Source organism: Polypterus senegalus, chromosome 17, assembly GCF_016835505.1.
Source record: "Polypterus senegalus isolate Bchr_013 chromosome 17, ASM1683550v1, whole genome shotgun sequence".
Taxonomy (NCBI): Eukaryota; Metazoa; Chordata; class Cladistia; order Polypteriformes; family Polypteridae; genus Polypterus; species Polypterus senegalus.
The window spans coordinates 100,417,258-100,437,454 of NC_053170.1; the positions used below are offsets into that span (position 1 = coordinate 100,417,258).

The 20,197-nt window shown below is 45.0% G+C and overlaps 1 protein-coding gene across 2 annotated transcripts in view; it reads left to right on the forward strand.

Annotated features, from left to right (window-relative positions):
• Positions 1-12,491, forward strand: part of abcc3 (ATP-binding cassette, sub-family C (CFTR/MRP), member 3) — a 151,380-nt gene extending 138,889 nt beyond the window's left edge. For both annotated transcript variants that reach the window (XM_039739514.1, XM_039739513.1), the window contains exons 27-31: positions 2,831-2,977; positions 3,938-4,096; positions 4,222-4,388; positions 9,692-9,886; positions 10,994-12,491. In XM_039739514.1, coding sequence (XP_039595448.1) covers positions 2,831-2,977; positions 3,938-4,096; positions 4,222-4,388; positions 9,692-9,886; positions 10,994-11,102 — 777 coding nt within the window. In that variant the 3' untranslated portion in view covers positions 11,103-12,491. The remainder of the gene's footprint in view (positions 1-2,830; positions 2,978-3,937; positions 4,097-4,221; positions 4,389-9,691; positions 9,887-10,993) is intronic.
• Positions 12,492-20,197: the final 7,706 nt, after the last annotated feature.

The window sequence follows — 20,197 nt, forward strand, 5'->3', positions numbered from 1 at the left end:
ATCATAAAGTGCTTTGAAATTCAGTTTAATGAATTAAAAATGGTGTGTGTGTGTGATTGAGTGAGAGACGCGCAGAATCGTGGACGTGCTCCTCTAAAGCAGGGGTTCTCAACCTCCGCCCTGACCACCTTCTGTTACCAGGCTTCTTTTAATGTCACCTGCTTGTTGTCTGCTGCCAATCTTGTAATCGATATTTAACTCACTTCCTATTGTCCAGATGACTTCCAGTGACAATACATGAATCAGTAATCACTTTCACTAATTGATCAATTAATCCATGTTAATTAAGAAATGAAATTTTCATGTGAAGAATAGCTGGCGCTAGTAACTGATGGAAATATTAAAGGAAGTGTTAAAATATTAATTAATAAATTATACTAAAACAAACCCAAGACTAAAAATGTGAATATGAATATATATATATATATATATATATATATATATAGAGAGGGAGAGGGAGAGGGAGAGGGAGAGAGAGAGAGATTTCCCCTTCGAATGAATCAAGTATCTATCTCTCTATATATAATATGGTTGAATAGTTTTACTGTCAAATAATACAAAGAGTACGCGGCCCGTGTGTCGCCCTAATTGTGGGGGGCTCATCAGGCGTACACACTCACTGCACCCCCTGTCGGAAATCGGATGTCGGCGTTGGAGGCGGAGCCTCTTTACGTTGCGCCGCGGCGTGTGGTTCATTTCTGTGACAGTATGTAGATCGGGGTAATTTCATTCATGAGCTGTATGTAGATACAGTATATATAAACCCTTTTTAAAAGCCACACTCATATTGAGTTAAAAAGTATACTAAAAAGTAAAAAATAAGTCTCACGCATCACTCGTAAAATAAAAGCACTGGTTAGTACACTTTTTAACTCAATATGAGTGTGGTTTTTAAAAAGGGTTTTTATATATTTTAATTGGACTCCTAGGCTCATTAAGTGATGTGTTATTTCCCAAGTTCTGTGTTTTGGGAACAAATATAGAAATTGGAAAACCTAAGTTTGATAAACAGAATTTATTAAAATGTACAAAGCAGTTATATGGGAATAATGTATTTTTTGTTTTTCTTTTTAACAATATTTTCATCTTGATGTTCGTTCTGTTTTTCCAGGTGTTCTAATTGTTAGTCCATTATTTACTAATTAGTGGGTCTGACTCTAAAGTAGTTACAGCCTTTCACGATTCCGTGTTGATCGCCTGCTCTGCTCGTTTTTAACACACTGAAGGGGGAAACTGCACATAGAAAGGGCAAAGTAGAATGAAAGCCTGTGTGTCTATTATAAAAAAAAAAAAATCTTGGGATGAGACAAGACGTGATTTTCTCAGAGAGACGCTTGTAGATCCTGTGAACAAGACTTTGTGCCAAGAGATTTAACTGCACCCTGGGCCGGAAATAAAAGACAAAGAGTAGATGACAAAGTAGAACATCGTAAAGAATTCAAAAACGTTGGCGCGGCTCACATGTAGAGCAGGTTAGAGATAATGAAAGTATAAAAATTTAAAGTCTCAAAATAAGATAGTAAAGATCACATTAGTGCAAACAAATGGAAATTATTACTCTGTGAAATAACAGAACAGTGAAAAGAGATTGAATTATTGTTCAGATTTAAACTTTAAGTGGGAGACTTGCAGATCGTTTAATTCGTGTTGCCCTCAGGGGTATAAAGAGTAGTGTTTCTTCCCAATGAAGAGGCATATCCGCGAGAATTAAAAGGTTCCAAAAACGTTGGTGCGGCACACATGCAGAGCAGGTTAGAGATAATGGAAGTACGAACGTTTGAAAGTCTCGTAAAAGGAGAGTAAAGATCGAATTAGCGCAAACAAACGTCAAATATTAATTGGTGTAATAATGGAACATCGAAAAGAGATCAAACATATTGTGCAGATTTAAACTTTAAGTCGGAGACTTGCAGATCGTCTTAATTCGTGTTGCCAGTGAGAATTAAGATTCCAAAAACGTTGGCGTGGTATGAAGTCCCGTGAGACGGAGATTTTTACCGCGAGATTCCCTCAAGTCACGCCATACTTACAACTACTTTCAAACAAGACCGCGGTCATCTGAACTCTCAGTCGTGTGAATGCTTTTGGCAGACACAATTCATGCGCTCTCAGCTCCTTTAAATTTTATCAGGACAATCATTTTATACGTTCTAGACTAAGCACGGAATCAAAATTCAATGCGATCCTGAAGAAAAGTTAACTGCAAATATTTTAACTAAAGTTTTAAAGTAAAAGTGAAAATAATGCCTATGTAACAATTCCCATGAAAATAACAAATCTCTTTAAATTGAATATCTGGTTAACCAAGCAGAGTGCAGAGCCCACCTAGTAAATGTAAAGCAGAAATATTTCTAAATGTCTTATAAAGGTAAGAATCGCGCCTCTGTGCTTTCGTAATGTAGAGTACGAGAAGAGAAAAAACAAAATACCAGCTAATTAATTGAGACGCGTGTTATCAGTTGTTGTCACTGATTATGAATCTGCTTGGACCAAAAACCTGCAGCCACCGACTTTGAGACCCCCTGCTCTAAAGGACAGAATGGTGGCTCTTAGGCGAAGGACCTGCGCTGCTATCTGGACGGCTGCCGGTTCAAATCCCGTTACTGCCAGAAGGGATCCTACTCTGTTGGGCCTTTGAGCAAAACCCTGAACCTGAAAACTGCGCCTCCCCTCAGGGATTTCTAAAGTGAATCGAGTCAAATGTTTCTAATACTGTAGATACTCGGAACATTTTTGCCCTAAGCAGCTTAGCATGTTATTTCTACAGAATCTTTACTCAAGTTTTCACCGTCCCCATAGCTCTGCATTAATCTCTTCACTGCATTCGTAGGCCCCTTGGATCATTAAAGAAAAAAGACCACCGCAGGAATGGCCATCCAAAGGAGACGTGGAGTTTCACAACTACAGCGTGCGCTACAGAGAGGGTCTGGACCTCGTGCTGAAGAACCTGAACCTCAAAGTCAAAGGCGGAGAGAAGGTGGGAGTCCTGGTTAATAAGCGGTGAACTGGCGAGGCACAAGTGAGATATCGGGCCACACTCACTGACTCGCCCGTCTGGACAGTTGATTATTAAATATGTACTTCAAAATAACAAAATTCTGGAGATTATAAAACCTAGCGTGCACTGCGGTGCAAAACCCATCAAGGTCGTGGCATTTTTCTAACCCACTTGATCCAGACCAGGGTCGTGGGGGGCTGGAGCCTCACCCAGCTAGCATATGGCACAAGGCAGGAACAGAGCCCTAGGCAGGGTGAACACACACACACACACACACCGAGCTGGTGTTGACATGAGGAGAACATGGAGATCTCCTTACTGTGCCACTGTGACGCCCCTCACAATGAGCAGTCTGGGGACGTTTGTTTCGTTTTCTCGCCGCTCCATCCATTAACTGTACTGGCTGACCCCCCGGCTGCGTGAGCTTTTCGGTGGTGCCAGTGCACTGCACACCAAGCACAAGTAAGTGGAACAAAACAACAAGAAGCCGGTGCCCGGCCGTGGCATTTAACCAAACCACAAGATTCCTGGGTGAGCCGCCAACCGCACCGGCTGAGTCGGTCACAACTGTGCTGTGAACTTGGGGTTTGTAAGCCATTTGAAGGGAAGGCAGCAGGGTGGTGAGATGGACTGAAGCGTCACAGGCTGGGGTCCATTACTTCAGCAGCACCTTCAAGATGGAGACCCCAAACACAAACGTTCTTCCGTATCCTGTAGTGTTCAGCCCTTATTGTTAATTACATTTTGTAGATTTAGTGCAGGTAACTGAGTATATAAACGCATGGAGCGCTCGCCGTTAAAACACATCAGAAATGGAGGAAGAGCTTAGCTGTTAGCCAGACAAGCAGCTGAAGGACTGAGTGGTCTCCTCTCTCTCGTGTGTCACATTTCTTATCCAGTGGGGTGCGCTGATCATTAAATGATATCCGTCTGTTACAGATCGGCATTGTGGGCAGAACCGGAGCTGGGAAGTCCTCCATGACGTTGTGTCTCTTCAGAATACTGGAAGCAGCGGCGGGTGAAATCGCAGTAGATGAAGTCAAGATATCGGACATCGGCCTCCATGACTTGAGGACCAAGCTGACCATCATACCTCAGGTGTGGAGACCAGCGGTCACAAGCTGCCGTTCACTTGCTGTGGCTTTGTTTCACCGGCCGCCGTATGTGTGCGTGTGACCTGCGACTAAACCTTATTTGTTTGTTTGTTTGTTTTATGAACCCAGGATCCTGTGCTTTTCTCTGGAACCCTGCGGATGAATCTCGATCCCTTCAACAATTACACAGATGAAGAGATATGGAAGATACTGCAGCTTTCTCACCTGAATAAATTTGTCAGCAGTCAAGCAGCCCAACTCGAACTTGAGTGCTCTGAGGGTGGAGAAAATCTCAGGTAACGGAGGGTCCGGGCATTAAGAGAGGCAGAGGGTCCGGGTACGGCCAGCTGCCTCTCATCACACCACCGCGTAAAACTGACGTGTTGTCCAGCACGGTGGAGTGAGTGGCTGTGGTAGGTGAAGACATACTGGAGTGTTAGAAACGCATCACAAACGCCAACTGTCGTATTCATAGCGGGTAAAGCGGGTGCCCACAAGCGCTGCCCACGTGGTGTGTGTGAGGTCATTCTAGCCTACCCCCATGTGCCATGTGTGTCTGTGCCCACACACTCGGCTTTTACGCTGTTCTTGACAGAAGAGCCTCCTGTCCCCATGGTGATCATGAACTGGTGAAAGGCATTCGTTTCATTTCCGAGTGAACTACGTGGCACTATCAGGGAGACCATTGGGATGCGGCTCTTACTAAAAAACATATTTTTTGCTAAACTATTTGGTATTAGTGAAGTTGTAACACTGATGTTCAACAAGTAAAACCTTGAAAACACACACACACACACCTTTGCACTAGACACGGGGTGGGCAGTGCCAGCCCTGGAGGGCCGCAGTGGCTGCAGGTTTTTGTGCCATTGCCCAGTTTCTTAATGAGAAGCTCCTATTGCTAACGTGACATTTGGATTCTTCATTTTATGTTAAGGTTCTCCACCCTGAATTGCTTATTTCAATCTTAAACAGCAGCATTCAGTGTTTTAATGGCTCCTTAGAAGAGCAAGAAGATGTAAAAGACAAAACAGCCAGCAGTTCTCCATCCCGCTTGTTTCCATTTCCATCTCTGTGTGTTCATCACGCGCTGTTTGATTTAATAAAACACATAATAGGAAAATGTGACGGACTGAAAAATTACAAAATCATTTGGACGACATCCTTGGAAAGGAAAAAAGTCAACGATATGAGAGGCTCACGTTGCAGACTAACGAGCCACAAAACTCAGTGAGGTCCGAGATTGGCTTCTAATGAACGAATTGGGTTGGAGTGAAAAACTGCGGCCCACCAGGACCGACGCTGCCCACCCTGACACTAAATATCCCATCATGCTCTACAACCCCCACACCATTATTAACCCTTTCGGCCCTGGATTTTCTGTTTTTATGAGGAAAAATGATTTGTTTTGAGAAATTCTCCCTTTGGGGTGTTTAGGAAGCTCAAAAAATGAAAAACAAAAAAGTTACAACTTATTATTATAATACAACAGCTGCCAAATACTAAAAATAAATTGAAACTAGAGCTACTTACTATGTGGTGCGTCCAAGTTCACTTCTGTGCGTCGTGGACTGTATGCCACCAGCTGGCACCCAAAGTGACTGCCACCTCTCTCCAGTCTGCGCTAATCGTAGCACACCCGGCTGCCAACGTACCTGTGCTTAACAAAAATGGCTGCATATATATATATATATATATATATAATAATATACAGGTGGGCCATAAATTTCCATACGTAGGAGAAATAAACATCTGTCTATTATAAAAAAAAAATTTGGAAAGGAAAAGCAGGGCGACGAGAAGAGACGAGATCTTCTCAGAAGACACTTAAAAGACCCGCGAGACGCAAACAAAATCGAATAAGAGACACCCGGCCGTGTAAAGGCACGTAGCAGACACGCATCCTGAGCTCGTCAGGACAACACGTTATAAATGAAGAAGAACGAGCAGCGCGGAGAAGAGAGACCCCAAAAGCGCTGGAGAGAAGAAAAGGCAGATAAGAGATTAGGAAAGCAGTGGAATTCGAAAGGTGCGACACTCATGAGGAGAAAGGGAACGAATAAGAAGGCAGGGACATTTGAAAGTATTGTGGCGTCCCAGCCAGGTGGAAGTGACGTTCGGTCCGATTGACGGAAGAGGGCGGAGTGCAGCGCAGGAGACTGATAGCCGGGGGGCGAGAAAGTTGTGTCTGGGGTTACGAAGTCGACGGTTGTTGTGACACTTTATTACGTCAGTAGCGCAAACGAAAGGAAAAGAATCGCGAGGACCAGAAATAGCAGGACAAAGCGCAGAAAACAAAAGTCTTTTCGCCTTCGCCTCATTCAATGCACCAAACGTAGATTTACACAATGATGGACCACACGCTCTGAGAATCGGTGGTTGAAGTTGAATTTCAAAGAAAACACAATTCGGTCAGGTGTGTATTGATGATCACGGAGAAGCGACACGAAAGGTAATGTAGCACAGTATACTGTATATGTGTATATATATATATATATATATATATATATATATATATATATATATATATATATATATATATATATATATATGTGTGTGTGTGCCGTGAATAACATTAGACACCGAAGGAGATCGTCATGCGCCATTCCGGTTCAGTTTCCCGTTAGCTTCTGCTATGACATTCAATAAATCACAGGGACAAACATTCGAAAAAGTCGGATTATTTATTAGAGGAAAAGAAACAAAAGTCACTCCCGGGCAGTTAATGTGTCTCCAAAAAACGGAATCAAAATTCAGTGCAATCTTGAAGAAAAGGTAATCGTGTTTACTGAAGCTTTAAAGTAAAAATGCAAATAATGAAATTGAAACAATTCCAAAGGGGAAAAAAGCTTTTAAAATTGTATATCCGATTAACCAAACACAGCGAGGAGGTGGCAGAGCCCCCCAGTTTTTTTGTTTTATGAAAAAACATTTTTATTTCTCTAATGTGCTCTACGTGCCTGCCATTGTGTCCGTCCGTCCGTCCGTCCGCCGGCGCTGCTGCTGAACGCGTATTAGCGCAGCTGGAGTTGTGCTTGAATGGCGTTGGTGATCCGTTCCGTTCCCTAAGATGATTTATCTTTCAGATCTTTTCCTGATACACCACGGCCTTCAAATGCCCCCAAAGATAAAAAATCAAGTGGGCCATCAGTGGGATTTCGATTCGTTGCTCTTTATTTAAACACATTTTTTAGGGTATCTGAAATATAAAAAGTAAAATATTAAAAACCATATGTCTGGAAACTTATGGCCCACCGTGTGTATATATGTGTGTATAGTGATGGGGTGTCACATTTATTATTATTATTAGTTCCCCTCTGAGTTTGCGTGTGGCTTTTGGCCCCGCTGGTCCTGGTGAAGTGACGGCTGCTCCGCTCCACTGATGCACAACACCAACATTTGTTAATGTGGCGCCTTCACGTACAAAATATAATTCAAGGTGCTTTAGAAATGGCAATCAGTTGGGGACCCCAAAAATAATAATAAAGTAATTATTCAAAGGGTCAGACAATCAGTGGAGAAACCTGTAAAGCGAGACCCCCGGAGGCTCCGATGAGCTTCACGTTGCTGTTGGTAATCGAGAACAGTGGAGCTCATTTCATTAGCGCGTCTCTTTTATTCTTCTCTTGTTTTGTGTTCAGTTAAACACAACAGGGTAGGTTTTTTTTTTTTTTTAACATTTATAAGACATTTAGAGATATTTCTATTTTATTTTTTTAACTGTCTCGTGTTGTTTTCCTTTTATTTTCCGCTTTTCCTGTGCAATTCGCTCCCCTAATAGTGACAAGCAGCGCAGCCGACCCCCGGGATGATCAAAGCAGCAGCGACTTCAGCGTCGGACCCGCTAATTAATAAAAATCAATGAAATAACCAGAACAGCTGGAAGAGCAGAACGAAAATGAGGCTGAAAATCCCGTTAATGACATCTTCCCATATATCTGCCTTTTTTCCATTTTAATAAAAATCTATGAGCCTCGGTTTGTAATTTCTACATTGAGTCTAAAACACAGAAACTGGGAAATGAGGGCTGACTGAGCTCGGCTACGAGTCCCAGAAAAACCTGCAGCCACGGGCGGGTCACCCGGAACCGAGTTTGGGAGGCGCTGATCTGAAGGAGAGGAGAGGAGAGGAGAGGAAGGTCGGGGATCGCCGGCTGCTGCTGCTGCTGTCAAACCCGCACGGCGTCTGAGGTGCCGCCACACCGTCCAGCGGCCACTAATGCTGTGACACTTTAGTCTTTGTGTGCTTCACAAGTGGAGTGATTTGAGTTTTCTAAATTATTGGAATAATTCTTTCATTTTTTTTCTCCACCACATTCCCTCTTTGTCATCCGTTGAAATTCCTACCAGCAGTTCATCAAAATGTCAAAGCGGGCAAAAGGTGCCAATGCCACGGAGAGGGGACTGCGAAGGGCTGTGTGGAGCATAGACATATACTGTATAGATACTGACGCCGCATTCATTGTGTTGCCCAGTCGACACGATACGTCAGCGCGTCCGCCATATTGCGAGTGGCAAAAGTGCCATTTAAATTAATAGAGGTAGACGTGGAAACGGAAAAACAATAATTGCATTTAAACGATACTGTTTTAAACGTTATTTATACACTAATAATGACAATAGTTAAATAATAATAGTAATGACTATTATTAAATAATTCCTCCCATATAAGTAACATTTCTAACTAACTAAAGACATGAGCATGAAATGATGGTTGTCAATTTCAAACTGTTTCCTCGATGTGCTCCTTCATCTGAGCCAATCTCAGCCTGAACAAACTGATCGATCAAAGATCCAGCTCGTCGACGGTCAATAACATGCTCGGCTGCTTTGCCCACCTTGACTGGACCCTCAGATGTTTTTTAGTGTGAGCGAGTGGTAGCAGTGGCGTAGCGTAGTGGGGCGGCAGGGGCAGCCCGCCCCGGGTGGCACTTTTAGGGGGCGGCAAAGAATTACTGTATATTTAGTCTTTTAAATTGAAATACCTAACTAAGGGGCAGCAATATTTTCCTCCGCCCTGGGTGGCTGACACCACGCCACGCCACTGAGTGGTAGCTTTGATCATATGATGGCGGCACAGCGTCTGTCACCAGACTAGCATGGCACACGTCACAGGACAGCTTTCACCAAAGCCTCTCTAATGGCTACCTGAGGTGGGAAGCCTTCCGAGTTTGAGGAATGTTAACGGCTAACAACAATCAACAGTCGGTGACTCAACACGTCGTTTGGAGGCTCACTTGAGCTCATAAATTCTTAGCTTTGTTAGCTCAGCCTGGCGTAGCTGAAGTGAAGATTAGAAAACGGATTTTCTGAAGCCAAATATAACTAAACAATTGTTCAGCCTTAGCTATGAAATGTAATCCCCCGGATCGGGTTTGGAGCGTACGGCGGTTTGTACAATCCCACAATCCCAAGCAGCACGTTATTCATGACTTCACTCCACAGCAGTGCCACTCGCAATATGGCGGCGAGGCTGACGTACGATGCTGCTGGTCACACGGCGTCTAGTAATTCTATGTCTATGGTGTGGAGCCGATCCGCTGCAATGCATTGTGGTCCCGCAGGTTTGGCTGCCATTAACCGCCATCTTTGCTGTTCTGCAGTGTCGGCCAGAGGCAGCTTGTGTGTCTCGCGAGGGCTCTGCTGAGAAAAACGAGGATTCTGGTGCTGGACGAGGCGACGGCAGCTGTGGACCTCGAAACAGACGACCTGATCCAGTCGACCATCCGGACGCAGTTTGAGGACTGCACCGTGTTCACCATCGCCCACCGGCTCAACACCATCATGGACTACACTCGGTAAGCGTTCAGGACGCTGCGCACCTCGGCTCACACCCGTGTAAATGTCTTCCGTGTCGGGTGACGTGTTTGGGGTCTTGTGTGTTACGTGAGTGAGCTTCACCAAGTCTGACTGTGTGTCACTCACTCCAACACCGTGATTAACGGCAGGCATCTTGATGTGAGAAGGTCTTCACGTCAGAGACGTGGGCAGCCATTTTGTAAGCCACTTTCTTCAAAAAGCAACACCAGAGCAAAGTCTCAGGGGACAACTCAAAGTCCCCAACCCCAAGAGACACAAGTTGTTGTTGCTGCTGCTGCTGCCCAGGGAGGTCCTCTGTGCAGGACCCGCACCCACCCCACATCTGGGAACGGGCACAAGGCACCCAGAGGCTGAGAACGGGATAATCCACGACATGAATGAGTGTGACCTACAGGCGGTTAACTGGGGTGGCATCTCTAAACCAGTCCATGATGGCAAAGAATTTAAACAACACACAATGATGCCCTTGTTAATGCCAACAGCAAACCTGTGCCTATGATGGATGAACCATCTGGCTGGAAGACCCCAGTGAAGAGAAGCAGAGAGTGTGATAGATACTGTGACGCGCCATCTGTTGGAATGTCTGGGCACACCGACACTGCCACTTTTTTTTTTTTTAAGGCTGCTGTAGAACTCCATTTTATTTATCTTTTGAAAGAAAACACAAATCCGCGTAGCCGACATGCCCTTTACCCACAGTGACCCCGTTGTCTTCTTACGGAGGCCATGAAAATGTGAACATCTCAGGAATGCAAACAGATAAAATAAAAAATAAAAAACAAACAGTCAAAGCCGCCGTCCCCACGTTTTTCTGGAGGCCGGAAGCGCAGCGTGTGTCTGTCACCTTCCATTGCTGTAGGGCCGGGTGACGAGTTTGGTTCCTGCCACCTCCGTTTCCCATGATGCTCCAGACGAATCAGCGGTCTCCCTCCACACTCGTTTGGGTGGTTTTTGTTGTTTTTGCTTGAGCTTCGGTGCCCACGTGTGTGGCCGTGTCCTTTATTGTCCTTTAGTGTCCTTTATTGTATTTTGATCCGCTTCTCGTGTGACTTCTTAAAGCCACCTCTTTGTTTTGTGTTTTGCAGTGTCCTCGTCCTGGACAAGGGACAGATCGCTGAATTTGACACCCCAGCAAACCTGATTTCAAAGAAAGGGATCTTCTACAGCATGGCCAAAGACGCCGGCCTGGTGTAGCGGGGGGACGGACGGACGGGCGGGCGCGCGCTGCTCTGCCTCCTCCGACGTGAATGTACGTGTCGACGGCGGGTGATTGTGTGGCACGCCAGACTATGCAGCTACCGATGGCAGAAGCCAGTTTTATTCTGTTTTTATCAAACTAAAGAATGTTCATATTTTTATACTCCATTTACGGCTCCATTGGGTGATATTTAAATGAGGGGGTGGGGCTCGGGTGGGTTGGGACATCATCGGGTATAAAGGGGGTCTGCAGCACTGGCACCGGTTCATCGGGTGGGCCGTCCTCGCGGCCGCTCACAATTCTGACTGTAAACTTAGAAATCCCACCCTGACACCAACAATACAGCGGAGGCCTGGGGGTCCGCACCACTGGCGATTTTTAGTTTGTCAAAAGTCTGCACTTAAGTTCAACTAAGCAAGTGTGGTGAGTTGGTTTAGAGACCGCACAGCCCGTGACCCCCGAGACCACCCAGGACTGTTTCTAAAGAGCAGAGGCGCTCATTGATGGCCACGACACACAGAAAGGGCCTGAGGTTTCACTCCAGCAGACGGGGCCGGGGATGCGTCTCCTGATTAAATGTGCGGTGGGCCCAACCGGGGGTCTCGGGTCACTGAGTACCCAACTGCACCCACCCTGACGACTGAGAAGGAGAGTAAAAAATAAAGGACAGGAATTAAAGACCACACAGCGCGTGCACAGACCCCTGAGGGGCCAGAAAACAAACCACGCCGTGGAGTCCTCACGTGATACGCCCAGAAGACTGCAGTGCTGGCAGACACCACAGATCTGAAGGTGGCACCGCTGCCCACCAGAATGAGCCCACCCTGCTTGGAGCCGTGGAAGCAGAAAGCCGCAGATGTGCCAGACGGACAACTGGAGCCTCCTGGGACACCAGAAAGGAAAAAGGTGGTCTGCTAACTCTGTGTGAGTGTGTGTGTGTGTGTGTAGAAGAGCAGCCATGTGGAGACCTTTTTATACGCGAGTATCCTCAGGTGATGAAAACATGGAGTTCACTTCAGCTTCATTATTCACTCTTTTTATTTGTGTTGTGGTCGGTGGGCTTTGTTTCCAGAGGTGGCTGGCCAGGGGTGTGTTGCTTCCTCTTGAACTTAATAAAAAGGCTTAAGACATCCCGCCCTACCCAACCACAAAATCACATGGACTTGAGGACCCCAGAGCTTCGGACCCATTTGCTGCCCAGAATTCTGGTCCTCCATAAAGTGCCACCCCCTAACCTCGGCAGTAATAACCAGGGCCATTTGAGAAGACGAAAGCAGACGTGTGAACCACTGCAGTGCCCTCCACCCTGCCAACACTCAGTGGCATCTCCTGACCTACTTTGTATTGCGAGTGACTTTCTAGTACCAATAAAGTGTGAGCCTGTATTTGTGTCACAAGTGTCTTTGTCACTGTGGTGGCAGCTTTGAGGTGACCCCTTAAGCAGAACATCAGCTCCCAGCTTTAACCCTCCTCCAGTCCTCCCAGTTGTCTGCCACCTCGCGGGTTATTCCCTGTGTGGTCCACACTAACTGCTCCACTACCAGGCTTCTCCACTAATGGATCTCAATGTGGGTTCTTCATGATGATGATAATGAGCGTGGGTTTGTAGCCCCCTGGCCTGTGACCTCCCATCCAAAAAGCAGCTCAGCAGTTGTCTTTCATACTTTCATACAAACACGACAAGCAGCCGGCCCTGCACCCTAAACACACTCGGGGTCACACAAGGAAGCAGCCGAGTTTAAACTGCAGGGAGCACCAAGGCCGAGGTAAGCCACGCATGGGGCCGATAGTCCAGTGTGACAAAGCGGTCATAAAGGGGACAGCCAGCCGTCATGTCCCTCAGCCGCCATTTCTTCTCATTAAACACACCAAGAGTGGCAGATTAGTGAAGGGCGTGCTGCCCTCTTGTGGTGAACTAATTAAATGAACTGACTGGCCTCGGCTCCTGTGCTTAGTGCTTCAGGTACAAACTGCTGAGCTGTTGGCACAGTTTGGATTAGATAGATAGAGATATGAAAGGCACTATATAATAGATAGACAGATAGAGATATGAAAGGCACTATATAATAGATATAGATAGAGATATGAAAGGTGCTATATAATAGATATAGATAGAGATATGAAAGGTGCTATATAATAGATAGATAGATGATAGATAGATATGAAAGGCACTATATAATAGATAGATACTTCTATATGTGATAGGGGAAATTCACATAATCCAGCAGCAACATACTGATATAAAATGATATATTAAATAGTAATAGAAATACATGTAAAAGCAGACCAGGTTAGAATGGCAGACACGTGTGGGAGTGCGACAGGAGCGAGCAGAACTGGCTTTTTAAAACTTGACTTTTCTAATTTGATTTCTGCTTTTGCAGTCCATCATTTACTAATAATTCGCGTGGTGGGTCTGATGCTGAAGGAAATGCGGTGCCCTTTGTCCCCGTGTCTTCTTCACAAGTTGTCATTTTTAAGATGTAATTAAAGGAGCAAACTACACAAAAAAGGTCAAATTCACAGGAAACCAACAGAAGAGAGGTCAGCATTTAAACCGATGGGTGGAAAAATCCAACATTAATGTAAAAATGACAATGAACAGTAGCAGGTGAGAGAAGAAAAAGAAAATGCTAGAAACAAGTTCATCGTGAAAGAGGTTGGAATAAAAACTAGCAGCCACAGGGGGGCACTGGCACCGAGTAGGTAAAGGAGGAGAGGAAGTGCTGCCCTCTTGTGGTGGTCGACAGACAGCCGAACAAGAAATGTGATAAACATGATAAACGTGTCTGTCCCCAGCAGGAAATTTGGCTTTCACTCATTAAATAAATTGCATACACGCGGCAACACAAATACCACAATTACAAAAAGGGAAGACATTTTCAAAGGAGTGAAAACTCCTGAGGTCCCAGTCGCCGTGAGGCGCTATACAGACGTGTTGCCTTTCGGTATGAAGAACCCCGTCACGATTCTTCTGGCATTTTAGCGCCGGTGCCACCGCGTTCAGGGGGCAGGTGGTCGTCGCCCGACACTTTTTTTAAACGTAATAATAAAGTAACACGAGTATGTGTTTTGGGTTTGATTTAATTGTTTATTTTTTATACCTGAAAACGAGAATATTAAAAATAGCGCAGTAAGATACGCGTCACAGGGCCGCTGGTAACGTCACTTTAGCACAGGCTCATTTTGGCCTTTCCGACAACACACATGATTCTTCACCCGCGCATTTCTCCGTTTTTTTTTTTTTCTTTTATAATTCAAGTTTACTTTTTCAGTGAGGCACCCCAGGGCCCAGACGCTGATCCATCAGTCCAAACCATTTTATTATTGTTATTATTTATAAATGGCCAACAATGTCAGTCAGACTTGCTTGCCCGTAACACACAGCAAATGAATTATATGGAGCGTCGTAATCTATACTAATAAAAGGCAAAGCCCTCTTTCATTCACTCACTCACTCACTCACGGACTCGTCACTAATTCTCCAACTTCCCGTGTAGGTAGAAGGCTGACATTTCCCAGGCTCATTCCTTACAGCTTACTTATAAAAGTTGGGCAGGTTTCATTTTGAAATTCTACACGTAACGGTCATAACTGGGACCTATTTTTCTCCATATACTGTACTGTAATGGACGTTAGCCCGATGGCCGTGGGGGGCGGAGCTGCGTGTGACATCACACCCCCCACGTAATCACATGAACTGACTGTAACCGCAGTACGTAGAAAAGAAGGAAGAGCTCCAAAAGAGAGCTGAAGAAAAACGCCGAATACTTTATTACAGTTTAATGAGAAGACACGAGGTATAAACGAGACTTTGTAACGGAGTTAAAATTGCAGTAGCGAGAAACTTTGAAGTGCTGGGTCTTAGCTAACATTAAATAAAGCCGTGGACATCGCGAGATCACACAAGAGAGCAGCTCACGTGAACTGACTGTAGTACGAGTGATCACTTCCATGCATCAAACCTGTTCACAAAACGCATTACACAATTGACAAGATAGGAAAACGAATGTGCTCTGAGCTGAGCTCCACGGCTAACACGGTCTTACAGAAGCAACTTCGTCACGCTGCCATCAAATACTCACAGAAAAATCCACAAGTCTGTATGTAGAGTTTCTCCACACTCAATGTATTCCTGGCATCACCGTTATACCCTCTGATCTCCCATTTCAATTCAGATGCCTCCAATTTCCAGTACGGCTCTGCTGCGCGATAAGAAGTAAGAAGTCTCAGGGACGGACCCTACAAAACGATGCCATTGATTTGAGGCCACATTGCTTTCCTCCTGGACAAAACTAGACGTTGTATTCTCAAAAGTAATCTCAGTGCACAGCTTCGTCATATTACAACCGGACTGCTGAACTGACAACGTGGTATACAAGGAGATCCTTAACAGATAGTTAGTGGGATATTTTCCCTCAGTTTAAAAAGGTTTTCTTTTTTTCTTAATAAAAATTTAAAAGCAGTACTTCGCCGCTGCTAAGCGTGGGGATTTTGATATATATATATATATATATAGATATACATATATACACACACACACGCACATACAGGGTGTGAAAAACTATTTGCCCCTTCCTGATTTCTTCTTCTTTGCATGTTTGTCACACAAAATGTTTCTGATCATCAACACATTTAACCATTAGTCAAATATAACACAAGTAAACACAAAATGCAGTTTTTAAATGATGGTTTTATTATTTAGGGAGAAAAAAATCCAAACCAAAATGGCCCTGTGTGAAAAAGTAATTGCCCCTTGTTAAAAATAACCTACCTGTGTGTATCCCACCTGAGTTCAATTTCCTGATTACTGCCACACCTGTTTCAATCAAGAAATCACTTCAATAGGAGCTGCCTGACACAGAGAAGTAGACCAAAAGCACCTCAAAAGCTAGACATCATGCCAAGATCCAAATGAGAACAGAAGTCATTGAGATCTATCAGTCTGGTAAAGGTTATAAAGCCATTTCTAAAGCTTTGGGACTCCAGCGAACCACAGTGAGAGCCATTATCCACAAATGGCAAAAACATTTTGTGTTTACTTGTGTTATATTCGACTAATGGTTGAATGTGTTTGATGATCAGAAACATTTTGTGTGACAAACATGCAAAAGAAGAAGAAATCAGGAAGGGGCAAATAGTTTTCACACCACTGTAGATGTGTATATATATATATATATATATATATATATATATATATATATATATATATATATATATATATATATATACATATAACAGCAACGTTCATAACAGTGACAAAACAATTACATTGACAATCATGTTACGTTATTTTCAAAATGTTTCCTTTTCTTTTTCATAATTTCTTTAACACACTACTTCTCGGTATTTTGCCAGTATTTTATATAAACACACACACACACACACGTACCGAACAGTCCACAGCATTAAGTACTGATGAGCCTCCAGTGAGGAAGGACCCCTTCAGGCCGACTGTGACAACACAACCCTAAAAACAGTTAAAACTCCACCAAGGCAAACAAACGTAAATCTCAAACTGACCGCACGGGACACCACGAGGGGGCGCTCCTCGCCTCCACAGCTCGTAAGTGCAGAGACGACTCACTCTGCTGTGTATTTGTGCCGCTCGCTTTACCTTTTAATAATAATAATACATTTTATTTATTTATATAGCGCCTTTCCCACGCTCAAGGCGCTTTTACTCCTCCCGTGGCCTAAAGCATAAAGCAAAGAGGAGAGAACGAAAGCATCCAAGTGGGCGCCACATCATCACACGCCCACCAGCAAGTCAACGGCGCGTCACCCGATCAGGCAATCAAAACTACAAAGACACGCGCGACGCCTAAAGTGACGGCCACCCGAAGTGAACGGAGGTGAAGAGCTGCCTGCCATTACGGCGCTGCTTGGTCTCCACACTGGCACCGATTTAAGGATGCGGCCCGCTTATTACGTAATGTTCACGTGTGAAGGGCCCCACGCCGAACTGAGCAATTTCACGTGCCAACCTTCACCCACCTTTATCAGGGACAAAGGCACATAAAGGCTGTCGGCCAATCATTTACTTCCGCGAGTGTCCTGCTAAACTGTAATGTGTCACTTTCCTCTAAACGGCACAGTAGTCGCCGCACGAGCCCCTCGCTCCGTAACCGAGATGTGGTCTTTGTTCTCGGCCTGGTGTTTATCCAGTGGCGGTCACACGCGTGTCCCGTGTGTCTCGGCTTGTTGTCTTTTTCGAGCTTTTTTTCACGGGGACATTTCGCAGGCCAGCAGTCGCCATCGTTCGTTTTCTTCTCAGAGGAAGGTGCAGCAGCAAAGGCACGCGCGAGGACTAAAGTGACGGCCACCTAATTGGGTCCCGTTTGTAAAACGCCAATCTGGTGAACGAGCAGACGTTTACTTTTACTAATCGATAAAAACCCGCCAAGCCACGGCGTTCCTCCTCGACTCAATGGCGCGTTTTCACACTGGCGGCTCCTTCGTCTAAAATGTAACTGCAGTTGCGAGCCGCGCGCCTTTACTTTGAACCAATCACACCTCATATGCAAATAAGCTTCCCACAATGCCTACTTAGACTTGTCAGACGAACTGTCGTTTCTTCGTGGCTGCGTTCTTACTGCACCGCTAACTCCTCGGTTTCGAGTTTTTTTTTTTTTTCCTTGACGGAAGAAAAGGGACTCGCTGGTAGCCACCGTATGCATCGGGTCGAGAAGGCGGATCGCTTGTGCGGTTTACGCCGCTATGGCTGCAGCTGCTGCACCAGGATGTGTTGTGTGACTACGGGGACAGAGCCCGCTGTCCATGGCGATGTCACTTCACGAAGTCCGAGGTGGCTGTTCTCACGGCGCTTCGGTCTGCTGAGTCGCATTTGCTCAGAAAAGATCGCCAGTTCGAGTGTCCGCACGGCCCTGAAAACGTCCCACCGAGTCAGTCAGCCCCCTCTGCCCGGTACCGTGAACGCGGCCCACGTTCCACATCCTTACAAAGCTCGAAGGTTCTTCACATTTTCCTTCCCATTAGTTTTTGTGTGTATTTCGTGCTCGTTACCGGTCCTGCGTAAAGTGTGGAAAAGAACAACCAGCAGACAGCGCGGCTCTCCTGGCTGACATCACGTATTAAACAATTGTACACACACGTCAACAAAACCACAACATTAGAGAGCGACCTCCGACGATGGAAGGCCATTTTCAGTCAAGTCATTTAAGATATGGCGACAGCAGTTTTTATTCAGGCCGATTACAATTTTAAATGCCAATATTAAGACTGATGGCCTTTTTATTTTGCTTCTGTTATTAAAATGCGGTGGTCGCTCCTCTTCTTTTCCAGCCTGTGGTAGTTTGGGAGATATGCAAATCGCAAAGCTTCAGTGGCCTATCAAACGGCTACTCTTTCAGCCGTCACAAATATGTGCAAATGACAGCAATTTTGATAAAGCTGGATAACCCTAAAACGAGCACAGGCTATAACAATATCAATAACCTACATTACATGGGCCCAATTATAGACTGGTCAATGATGATAAATCTATTTCAGTTAAATTATAATTTTATTACTGTGCTCACACACACACACACACCTTTCAGAACTGACAGAGCACACAGATGCATTTGTTCATTCATTAATCCCCTAACGTATCTTACTTCTTCTAATCAGGACATGTGTACATAAAATAACAGCCATATATTCTTTACAGATTATTACCTTGATAAACATCATCATAAGGTGCAGTGGAGGCCCCGAGGCTAACGATCTGTGCTGGTACCTGGAAGGATGTCGGTTTAAATCCCATTAATGCCAGAAGGGATCCTACTCTGTTGGGCCCTTAACTTGAAAACTGCTCCAGAGACGCTGCACAATGGCCAACCCTGCACTCTGACCTCCAAAAGTCAAGCAAAACCACCACCACCACCACCTCTCAGGCATTAGTAAAGTGTGCAGAGAACCAAAAATCAACACACTTGCCCACTCAGCACCTGCTGTGTACACTTCGGCGAGTGAGATGGCCTTCATTTCGGTGTTAAATTAAACCTGTTCATGTGAAAGCCTACATCTTGAACACATCATCATCACCCTCACAATCGGCCATCTTTGTATCCTCCATGTATCAAATGTCGTCATCCCTGAGGCAAGAGTTGTGTCCTCCATGTCCAGCCACCTATCAAAGAGGCTCACTCACCTTAACCGATGACTCAGAATCCTAAACTGTAACTCACCAGGACTCATGGATGACGGTCCACTTGCACTCAATTTAACTTGGTACTACAGACATAAGAAGAAGAAAGGGAGGCTAAACATCCCAGAGACTCCCAAGAGTGAACAAACAAATCAACAATCATCAGGTCCTACCCACACTTATATGGAGAAAACAGGTTCTTGTGGCACGAGGTTTGTGTCAGGATGGTCCATTGTCATCTGTGATCCCAAATGAAAACCTAACGATTCTGGCAGCATGTAAGCAGGCCCTGGAGTGAAGGCAGCCAAGCACCTTTTATGCATTTTGGATGATTTGCTGCATTCGGAGCTTAGCTTTGGCTGAGGCGCCAGCCTACCAGATCGTGATGGTGGCACCACTACTGTCACTGGCAGGTTCAAGTTCTTCATCTGCTCCTCTGGGGAGCTTTCTTAATGAGTGAAGTTGAGATCCTGGCCTAACAACACGGCACCAGCGTTTCTTGGGAGTACACCAGGGTGTCCTAATGATCAGAAAGACCATGGAGATACCCCATGACAATCCACTCGAGTGTCGCTCTCACCTGACTTTAGGAAGCCAAACATCCAGCAGCTGAGCACATCACAATACGGGGTCTGCTCGGGTCAGTCACATCTTTGAATTCTAAGAGTTAACAATGGAAATGATCTTCCATACATCGCCAACCTCTGTGGTCTTAGCAGGATCTAAAGGACTGTCATTTTTGGGGTACTAAACGTTTTCTTTCCCGACATCATTGTGATGATAAAACAAGATGGCTGCATGTTGGAGGCACAACAGGAACACAGGGGCATGGTTGGAAATTGGAGGGCAGATTTTGCAAAATGTTAAGTTTATCTTCAAGCAAAGAACCGCAGACACCCGAAAGGAATGACCAAGTTAACGCGGTGGGCAGCAGGACTT